Raw genomic sequence first — 11,419 nt, 5'->3', positions numbered from 1 at the left:
TTTTTTTTTTTTTTTTCTGTGTCTCTGCAGTTGTAGCAGTGTGTCTATAAATATCCTCTGCTGTAGCCTCCAGTCCTGGTTCTGTCTCTTTTTATTCACTTTAAGTCTGCAGAGCTCGGGGATTTAAATCCCAAGATTCTGGGTGCTGTAATTTCATGTTCTCTCCCCTCCTTTAAAAACTATTGCCACTGTGCCCTTGAGCAAGGTACTCAACCCTCTTCTCTGGTAGACTGTGGCTGAGAAGCTCTAACATGTTAACATATGTGCTCTGTTATGTCAGCCCTTACTTAAATACAACAGAGGAAGCTGAGCTTTGTGGCATCATCAAACACTGTAACTTGATAAAAGAGCGTATTTGTTAGACACTCAAGACGAGACTTTGTTGCATGTAAGTGCTCACAAACTGTCTTCTCTGCTCCACCTGGTATTATCATTTAGTCTGAGCGGTTGTTGCAGGCTCAGATGTGTCATCAGAGGATTGTCACAGAATTAACCTTCACACCTGTCTCTCATGCACACAAAGCAAATCAGTGGCCAGCTGCTGCCTGCTGCCACCAGTCTGTGTGTGTGTGTGTGTGTGAGTGTGTGTGTGTGACTGACAATGACACATGGCCTACAGCAGTGGGACATTCTACACCTTGTAACACTGAGTGATTCCTATGTGGAGCAACAACCACAAAACACATACTGATAAAATTCTGAATGAATAGTACACTTTATTTTTTATGTCTCGCCTTTATTATGTGTGTGGGTTTTTTTTGTTTGTTTTGTTTTTTCATACCAGCGTGGTCTTCATTTTCCTGTTTAGTAATCCGTCTTCTTTCAAATGAAAGCACTTCCTCAAACACTTAAAGGGACAGTTCAACCCAAAATCAAAAATACATATTTATCCTCTTACCTGTAGAGCTATTTATCAATTTAGATTGTTGTGGTTGTGGTTGTGAGTTGCAGTGTTGGAAATTTGTTGTGCTCAAAGAAAAAAAAATACATTTGAAAAATTCAACAGCAATGTCTCTCTCCAGAAATCATGACCATTACTCAAAATGCTCTAAAGACCTTGTTGTGAGCAGTGTCATGTTGGAACTTATCTTTCTACTAAACTACACCTGCTAACTGTATCACCACGCAGAAGGTGCATGCATCTACTGCTAGCTCACCTAGCACAACCGAGCTAGCTAATGTCACAGCACAGCAACATTACAGCTCAGTCAAGGAGGATGCCATTACTGTATACGTTAGGCTGTCACAAACACGAGCTTCTCGTCCATGAGTAGATGTACACTTCCTTGTGCGTGGTGATACGATTGGCAGGTATAGAAAGTAGGTTTGGGTACCGAACTCTTTTTTCTCTTTTTTTAAGGGCACCAACCAAATTATGTCGTTACTACAGAGTACCAGTTTACGTTAAATCAATCAGTGTGCACAAAAACAATCCAGATTGAAGCACTACAGGTAAGAGGGAAAACATGCATTTGATTTTGGGGTGAACTGTCCCTTTAAGAACATTGCAAATCTTAAGTCTAGCTAGTGGCCCAATTAGGCTCCAGTGTTCAACACAACCAGCTGAACTCTTGTGTTCTCTCTCTGTCCCTTTTGTCTTTGTTCTTACTTTTCATCCTGTCTATCTTTATTGTCTCTCTTGATCTTTTTCTGTCTGTGTTTTGTGCCTTTTCCAGATTTAGATAAGATGGACAGTGAGAAGGACGAGATGAACCAGACAGACATAGCAGCGCTGCACCACTTCTACTCCAGACACATCAGTGACCTTCCAGACAAACAGGCCCTCACTGAGCTATTTGCACAGGTAAAATTAGATAACACTAAATCCACCCCAACAAGAAATACACTGATTTAAAGGGTGGTTCCATTTTTTCGAAACAACTCTAATAACCCCCCTGGGCCACTTAATGTGCGTCTTTGATACTGAGCCAAGCCTTCTTTGAGAATTATGTGTTATTGATCTCCCAGTTTGGAAAAGCAGACAGAAGTAATGAAACAGAAGCTGAGCAGTGTACTGCTGTAGCACCACATTTGTTTGGTTGAAAGCTGAATATTTTAAAAAGTAAAAGAAGTAGAAAAATGTTTAGTCTAAGCAGAAATGTCCTCGAAGAGCTGAACATTGTGATATTTGAATGGTTTATGTAGGTGAAAGAATGCAGTAGTTAACAACTGAAAAATGTACAGATTAAAAATTATGATTTTGATCACAACAGTGTAAATGCTGAATTAGCACATTAGCTGATATTTACATTATAATTTACATCATAATTTCTAACTTCGATATAATAATATCTATAATATTTATTCAATATTTTAATATTGTGTGGAAAAATTGACATTGAGGGCATAAAATTGAATGTTTCTGTAAAAGATGAATATGACAATGAAGACTTTTATTTCCTTGGTTAGTAGCAGAGAATATAAGAATGACTTAACACTAACAATAAGAGAGAGCCAGAAAGAACAGCTGGTACCAGTGTTTCACACTGCAGAAAATAAGTATCGGAACCATTTTAAATATTCAGAATTGATATGTATTGATAAATCAATATTCTCAAAAATCATTATTCTCAAAAATCTCAATGTTTTTCTGCCTATTTCTTCTGGCGTTGGGTGTTGCCATTTGAAAAACTCATAAAAGCATGTGAGCACATGTTGAGGTGAAACCAGGATTTGTATCATACATAGACACAGGTCCTGTCTGTTAAACTCGACAGCGGTTAGCTTTAATTTGATCCGTCTGTCAGTGCTGCCGTCTCCTTCTTACTCCAAGCTACACAGACAGCCTCTTTGGCCTCTTATTTCACAGCTACATTTAATCTCTACTACCGGGTTTCCTCCTCCTCAGTGGAGGGGGTGTTACAGCACATGTGAGTCGAGGGTGGTGCAAGTTGTTTTATCATACTACTCACCCTGCTGTTCTCTGTCTCCACCTGTTTGTTGGTGTCTTCACATCTTTCTTTTCTGTCTTTGTGTCTCTAGGTTAACTGTAATGGTTTCACCATAGAGGACGAGGAGCTCTCCCATTTGGGATCAGCTGTTTTTCCTGAGTAAGCAGGCTGTGTCAATACTTCATCATCATTTAACAGCCCATCCATTTGTCAGTGTATTTCACTCTACCAATTAAGTTGGAAAGGACAGTGTTTGTCAGCACGTTACAAATGAAGTCAAATGATCTTTTCCTGCTTCTTTCCGCACTCCGTCTCCTTACATGTGAACTCAGTCTCCATCTCAGTGCCCTCCCTTTCCTACTCTCTCATTGTTGTGCAGTTTCAATCTGTGTATGTCTCAGCTGCTCCTGATTCCCTCAGTTATATTAGTTTTTATGCCTTTGCGCCGGCGTCAGCCAGAGACAATATGTTTTTGGGTTGTCCATATGTACATCACATTCTTTTGAATGCGATACCTCAAGATCACCTCGAGCTTCTTTGCAACAACATCCATATTTGAAGCATTTTCTACTGTCATAGCTCCAATTTTCTGTTCTCTCCTGTTCCTCTGTTAGTTCACCATGAGGTCACTCGTGTTCACGTGATTGTCGTTGCGCCATGTGATGAAGCTCTATATCAGTCCTCTGTAAAAGTAGTCTCTGAGGGAAGACAGCATGTTTCTCACTGGAAATTAATCACTAGATGTCAATGTAGTGATGACTCTCATTTCATCAAATATACTCTTAATACAGTTTATTTAATTCTGTTAAAGTCTTCACTACATACATTATTTACGTCTGAACAGACAGATGTAAACTGCAATTTGACTAGTTGGTGGAGGCACACATATATACATATACCACAATGTAATCCCAACATCATGAAGCTGTTAAATGTGATAATTTGATCACAACTCTCTGATTTCATAATCATTTTTTAACCTCTATGCCTCTCCTCCTTTTTGTCCTTGTAGTGTAGCACTGATGAATCACAGCTGTAGTCCTAATGTCATAGTGACCTATAAAGGCACAGTGGCTGAGGTCAGAGCTGTTCAAGAGATAAACCCTGGAGACGAGGTGAGTAAACACTGCACTCATCTAGCAAACCCCCATAGTTCTTAGTGACAGCAGCTGTTAAAGACCACAGGCAATACAGACTCTTATTACAGTCTTTGTTTTGACTGACGCAGGATTTTGTTTTCATCTCTTCCTCTCTCCCTTTGTAGGTCTTTAACAGCTACATAGACCTGCTCTATCCAACAGAGGACAGGAAAGAGAGGTTGTTAGATTCCTACTTCTTCGCATGCCAGTGTACTGAGTGCACCACCAAGTCCAAGGTACCATTACTTTATTAAGTTTTTCATATTTGTACAAAAGCCCCTTTGCACGCTCACTGATGACTGGTGTGAACGTCGAGACACACATTTCCAGCGGCAGCCTCAGAACAGTGACAGACAGTTCAGTTAAGCTCTGCAGAGACCATTAACCCCTTTTAACTTCTCCCTCAGGATTTGTGTGCATGAGTGAGTAAAGTGAAAATCAGCTCAGCAAGTTTATTTTATGTTAACATGCATACTCGACAGTGTCTCAGAGGTAGAGCGGTTCCACTAATTGGAAGTTCAGCTGTTTGATACCCGGCTCCTCTAGCCTGCATACCGAAGTATCCTTGAGCAAGTTACTGAGCCCCAATTTGCTCCTGGTGGCTGTTTCATCGGTGTCAGTGTGTTAAATGCCGAGTAGCAGATGGCACTTTGTATAGTAGCCTCAGTATGAATGTGTGTGTGAATGGATGAATGTGTGTGTGAATGGGTGAATGTGACTCATAGTGTAAAAGCGCTTTGAGTGGTTGAAAGTCTAGAAAGCCACTATTCAAGTGCAGGTCCATTTACCATTTAATTTTGCATTTTTTTCCCAGTTTGAGTTCATAAAATGATTGCTGAGTCAAGAGATAGGCTAGCCTAAATTTATGATTGTAAATTTTTGGCTTGGGCGATCTATTTTTCTTACCTTTATATCTTCCCTATATTTCACTGGGGTTTAAAGTACATGAAGATATTTGTGTAAAAAAAAAATTAAAAAAAATCATAAGCTGAGCTACTAGTGATAGAAGTCATTGTAGCATGTATGTCATTGTCTAGTCTACAACGCTGTGTTTCTAATATGCAATTAGCCTACTTAGACATGTTTTACTGTCTTTAAATACCTGTGACCCAAAGAATAAATAAATAGATAGGAAATAAGCATCCTTTTTGCTGGAAGACCTGGTGACACTTGTTGCTGCAGCGGATACCGAAACATCAGTGGGCTGAATGGGGATGATGCGTTGAATAAAATTATGTGGGTAATAAACTGTTTTGTAGTTGGAAGAAGTTATCTTAGGATAAAGTTGTATGTGGCAATACTCCAAAGCAGAGGCAGATGCATTTCTGGGTTAAACCCCACCACTCTCATTTCTTCAGTTTCCTGTTCCACAATAGAGACTGACCTCTGGTGGCATGTACTTTGTACTACATCTCCTCAATACAGCATCTCTGTATCAGTTTAATAGAAAGAGGAGCTTCTGTTCGGAATTTCTTAATAACCCGTTATACACTAATATCTTGATACTGTCCGGGCCTAGTAAATTCATACATTTGGAAGAACTGTGTTTAGATATATTTTTCTTTTGTTAATTTTCAGAACCATATACATTCACTGTTGTAATTTCCCTGCACTGGAGATTAAAGTATCCTGTCAGAACCGATTTTTTGACTGGCATCATTTAATTCATTATTGTCCAAGCCAAATCAGCATGTCCTGAGGTCCCCATCCTCACAAAAATTCTGACTTAATATACAGAATGCAGAACATTTTTGCATTGTTGACCAGAGGAATTTCCTAGAAAGTGTCTCACATGCCTCAGTTTCTGCTGTCTGCTGGAGAGAGAGCAGGTTCATGCCTTGTTCATGTCCTCACTGGTCTTGTAAAAGAGTCTGCCTGTCTTTGAATTTGTATTATACACTGTGAAGAAAAGTGAGAAGCTGCATCCCAGTTCTATACGACATACTATTATGTACATCATATGCACTTCATATTTACCAAAGGCTATGGAAGGTTGATGCTTTTAATTCAGTCCCAGCCAAGGACTGAAATGTGTCACCTTGGTGATTCGGATGAGTTTGAGAATGAAATATAATTTAGCTCTACTGTCCACATCTGCCGAACACAGGAACATAATTTCTTTGCATCTCTTTCTAGGACAAAGCAAAAATGGAGATCAGGAAGCTGAGTTCTCCACCAGAACCAGAGGAAATCCAATCCATGGTCCGTTATGCCAAGAATGTCATCGAGGAGTTCAGGAGAGCAAAACACTACAAGAATATCCTTTCCTCTGTTTATAGCTGTATTTCTCTTTCCCACATTTTTTTTTTCACTCTCCTGTTTACGTTTTTCTCTCTGAAGTCTTTTCCCTCTCAGCATGTCAGTTTATCTTCTGTCTTTATCGAGGACAGTCTTTCACTTGCCAGCCTTGTCATCCCTCTCCACATTGTGTGTTTCATCATTCCTTGACTCTCTGGCACCCCCCAGTGAGCTGCTGGAGATGTGTGAGCTCAGCCTGGAGAAGATGGGAGCTATATTTGCAGACACAAACGTCTACATGCTGCACATGATGTATCAGGCCATGGGTGTCTGTCTCTACATGCAGGACTGGGACGGAGCTATGAGCTACGGAGAGAAGATCATTCAGCCATACAGGTAAACTGATCTGTGAGGCCTCTGCAGGGAGGCAGTAATGCAGTGAAGTCAGTCAGTTGTACCAGCAGCACTACTGTCAGTCTCAGTCCACATGCAGATAATAAAGCCCTGTAGAAAATGTCACCCCAGTTGTGTAATGAGATTTTCTCCAGACCTCTGAGTTTGTCAAGACAAAGTTCTTGTAAGAATGAGGATTTCAATCCCTCTTTTAGTCTTTTAATCATTTGTTTTAACTGTGCTTTGCAGCTCAGAATCATCCCATTAATGTTTTATTGACTTATAACTTACTTTCCCATGAAATGTTCTTTCTCCTACCTACAATATATACACAACAACACATGTTATATTGTGTTCCTTTTGTTCACACTCAGCATATTTTCCCTCTGTGGTTAACAACACACACATCTACCACATCTTTTATTTTTTATTGTTGTTCTCTCTCGGCTTTATATGTTTTAAACTTTTGTAGCACTACAACAAAACCCATTGTAACATTAATTATAGACGATATCTTGTTTCCTCGTGTATTCACTGCTCAGCTTGATGTATAAATTATATTCTCTCTGCAGTGTTCACTACCCGGCCTATTCTCTGAATGTGGCGTCTATGTATCTGAAACTGGGACGTCTCTATTTGGGGCTGGAGAAAAAGAAACAAGGAGTCAGAGCTCTGAAGAAGGCATGTTTACATATTAATAAGTGGCAAAGCGAGTGGATGCTGTGTCCTTGAGTTATTTTAAAATGTTTTTTTGTCTGTCTCCAGGCGGTTGCCATCATGGAGGTGGCTCATGGGAAGGATCACCATTATGTAGCGGAAGTCAAACGAGAAATCGAGGAGCAGAAGTAAACAAGGAGGATCCTCTCTGAAAGCAGCAAACACACATCACAACTGCATGCCGTGCATCTTATACCTCTCCTTTCCTCGTCGCCCACTCTCTTGTTTTTCATGCCTTTTTGTAGGCGGGGTTTCTTTTTTACTGTCAACATATTCTGGCTGAGGATGACCACGTTTTGTACCTGCAGCTCTCTACTGCCCGTCAGACCTGGAGTTTAAAACAGATGAATTAGGGTTAAAATGTTTGGAATGAAAAAAGTGACTGAAATACTGACTGTGTGCTGAAGCTCATTACACACATCCAACACCCATACTGTAACACACAAAGGATCACTCAGTGGACAAAGTGTAAGACTGCCTTTAAAGCTGTCTTTCAGGGGAAACAAAGCTTTCATATAGCGGCTATAGAACTCCATTTTCTGATGTGAAATGTCCAGTTTTTCTGTCTTTGTGAGTCTGAAATCACTCACTGTGTTCTGTAGATCCATCAGCAGATAGTTTCAGCACCATTTACGTCTTTGACAGCAGTTTTAGTCGCACAGTTGTGCTCTACAAGAGTTGTTTAAGGATTAGGACTTCTGTACAAACTGGTTCGTAGTTGTTATGAAGGGCATTACTACTTATTCCCAGCCAATGTATTTTATTCTATCAGAATTTTGGGCTTCAGTGTTTTTTGTTTAAACTGTGAAAAAATAATGACTGACCATGCATCAGGTACTCTGTAGCAAAGGAGAGGAGATGCAAAGATCTATTCCTGAATGAATACCCAGTGGTTTGGCTTGTCTTACAGTATGTTGTGCTCGTTTTAAAGAACCAGAAAAGTGTTGCATGTTTTATTGTTTATGTTGTGTGTTGTTGTTTTTTTCATACGAGGCTTGTTGACCAAAGCGGCCACAGGTTTAATTGACAAGGAACCAGCTTCAATTCTCTATTCACAGTGTATATCTAAAGAGGGGCGGTGATCTGAGGTCAGGTTGCTTTTTATGTCACAGTAGAGACATTGGTTCTATGACCTGACCAATGACCCTGGATCGGAGCCCCCGTTGCTCTCAGGAAAAAAGGCGCAACTCTGTAGCTTTTGTTGCCTTTTGTCAAGAGATGCATTATTTTACCTTTTTTAGTGTTTTCTCAAAAGCATTGTGAATCCGGATTGTCATTGCCTGGGGAATGAAATCACTTTAGCAGCAGTGGGCAGAATATTAGCATGCATTATAACTTTGTAGAATATACATTTTACATGCACGTGATGAAGGAGGAATATCATCCTCACCGTTCATTTGTACAGTTTCAGTGTGTAGGATTTAGTGGCATCCAGCAGATGCAGAGCTGAAACTTCTCCTGTGTACAGGAGAACTATGGTGGCTGACATGAAAATGCAAATGGCCCCATCTAGAGCCAGTGTTTGATTTTTCTGTTCTGGGCTACTGTAGAACATGGCGGAGGACTTACTCCATATGTAGATATAAATGACTCATTCTAAGGTAACAAAACACAATGATTCTTAGTTTCAGGTGACTGTAAAGTAATGAAAACATAGTTCTCAATATTTCTGCCAATAGATGCCCCTAAATGCTACACACGGGACCTTTAATTTTATAATCAAAAAGAGTGACTGAAATATTTTTTTAAAAAGGGAATTGCATCTCCCTTTAATCTCTGCTTTAGTGCAGTGTTCATTTTGCACTCTATAAGCTAAAGAGACTGAGACGATTTAAACCACAACACATAAACTGTACCAACATGGCAACTTTTCAAGGCAGTATTACCTTGACTACACAAATCTCATAAAATCTATGTCAGAAATTGAGTTGACAACAAGTGTTGCCTGTGTGTGATGGTTTTAAACGACCCTGACCCTAAAATTATGAGAAGGAACAGTTGCAGGTCCTAAAAGTGTAGTTTTCTCTGCTGTAGATTTGACTGAATCATTATATAAAAATAAGACTTAGCATGCCGTGTGTGAAGGAGGCTTTAAAAAGATGAGGCAATGCCAAGAGTATCACCTGGGCCTTATTTAAGGGTTCTTGTTGCACTCGAATTTTGTACAATTTTTGTGACAAAATGATGTCAAAAAGGCAAACCTGTAAGCACATATTATTTCTTTTGTATCAGTTTCTGTTAGTGGACAGTTGGCCTGCCTGCAGTCTTCATGCCGTGCACCGCCAGAGGAGCTACAGTCACAGATCTAATTCCTTTATTCTTTTTAACACCTGTAGCTTCTCCTTGTTTACTATGGATGCAGATTCATGCTCCACATGAATGTGGGTTACTGAGGGTTAGAAATAGCATTGTTATGAGTTGCCTGTGGTCGTATTTGTAGCAACTCCTGCAGTGGAGACTCTTTCTGTCACCTGCAAAGATGCATCGAGAAGGTGCCTGCCTTACAGTCCTGCATAGGTAATCCAAAAGCACCATTTCAACAACTTTGTTCCACTTTTTTTCTTTTTTACAAAGGATGGACATTGAAAAGAGGGTTTTCAGGCTGTTTAGCACAAGCCACCCAAACCCTCTGTTTGCCAGATTTGAGGACATCATTTTATCTCTGGCTGGACTCTCAGAACATGCATACGATTTGTTTTCCTTTCTCTGTGATGTCATGATAAAAAAAAAAACCTGACACGAGCTTTAAAACAGTAAAACCCATACTCATGCTGCACGTATAAAACCAGATGAAAGGCCACCCAGATGTTTTCTGCTGTTTCTGTATTGAGCTGTTACTTTACCAGGCATGAATGTTATTCTACTGGAATGCATAACTAAAATCTGAGCCTCTGATTCATTCTGCACCATGTCAGTGGAACTCAATAAATGGCAGTATGGCACTTGCTTTGATAAATATACTCATTTTATTTTTTTTTATCGAATCACTTATTCAATCAGTAAGTCTCTTGAGATACATTTTACCTTTTACAAGAGAGGTTTGAACAAAATGGCAGTGTAAGGTGGATATCACAAGCTTCTCGGTGCTGTTGTCATGGGTACATATTTGACCCTTAAAACCTTTTTAGTCCTGAGCCACCACTGTTTCTGTTTCAGAGATATCCCATTGTTGTTTGTGGTACGCTTCTTTGAGTCAACCCAGTCAAAGGCGTGCTCTAGGTCTAAACCTGGAAACAGCAGTTGTATAGGTGAATAGATTACAGTCAGTTTAGTAGACATCATAACCTCCTGCCTCTCAACAACCATTTGATTCGATTATAAAGCATCTGTAAAATGATTTAACTCCTGGGAACTGTTACTGTCACCAGGTAGCTGTACTGCTACACTGTAAGTACTGTGTCATCATACCAGGCAGACCATTTTGTGAGGTAATTAAAAGGATAACCCTTTTCATTAGTCAGCCATGCAAATTTTATGTATCTTCAAGGTGAGGATCTTGAATATTTTAGCTCCAATATGAAATGCAGTCTCACACATGTCTCATGAACTTGTCGTCCCAACATAGAGTCTGTTTAAACTCTGACCACATCCTATAATGCAGGAAGTAATGAGTAGGTGAGTAAGAGTTGGCATTTCAAATTATGTCTCTCTGTGGATGACATCTTCCTAACCCAGGGGTGACAAACTACAGCCCACTGGCAGTCCACCAAAGGGTCCAGTCCAGCCCACTGGATGACTTCACACATCTAATATTGATTCACTTGTAAAGGATAAGAGGTGCCAGGTTTCAGAGACAAGCTAAACAGTGATGAGCCTACTTCATTTAAAATGTCAGTTTAGAGGCTTTTCCACCCTGACTAGAATACAGTTCTCTAAAAAAACAATACATTAGCTACTTAGTGTGGTCAGATTTACAGAAATTGCACATTGTGCAAATATATTGACATTCAGCAGCTTTAGCACAAAAAAAATATGTATCAGACTTATATATTAAGACTATGGTGGAACCCTATTGCTAAGGCACTGCTAAAGCTATAGATT

The 11,419-nt window shown here is 39.8% G+C and overlaps 1 protein-coding gene across 1 annotated transcript in view; it reads left to right on the top strand.

The window, feature by feature from the left end:
- Positions 1–10,334, top strand: part of smyd2a (SET and MYND domain containing 2a) — a 16,178-nt gene extending 5,844 nt beyond the window's left edge. Inside the window, exons 5-12 of the mRNA XM_050048098.1 lie at positions 1,677–1,804; positions 2,983–3,050; positions 3,904–4,006; positions 4,156–4,266; positions 6,167–6,287; positions 6,490–6,664; positions 7,234–7,342; positions 7,427–10,334. Coding sequence (XP_049904055.1) covers positions 1,677–1,804; positions 2,983–3,050; positions 3,904–4,006; positions 4,156–4,266; positions 6,167–6,287; positions 6,490–6,664; positions 7,234–7,342; positions 7,427–7,510 — 899 coding nt within the window. The 3' untranslated portion in view covers positions 7,511–10,334. The remainder of the gene's footprint in view (positions 1–1,676; positions 1,805–2,982; positions 3,051–3,903; positions 4,007–4,155; positions 4,267–6,166; positions 6,288–6,489; positions 6,665–7,233; positions 7,343–7,426) is intronic.
- The last annotated feature ends 1,085 nt before the right edge of the window (positions 10,335–11,419 follow it).

The sequence above is a fragment of the Epinephelus moara genome, chromosome 1, assembly GCF_006386435.1.
Source record: "Epinephelus moara isolate mb chromosome 1, YSFRI_EMoa_1.0, whole genome shotgun sequence".
In the NCBI taxonomy this organism is placed as follows: domain Eukaryota; kingdom Metazoa; phylum Chordata; class Actinopteri; order Perciformes; family Serranidae; genus Epinephelus; species Epinephelus moara.
This window is presented reverse-complemented; position numbering and strand designations above follow the sequence as displayed.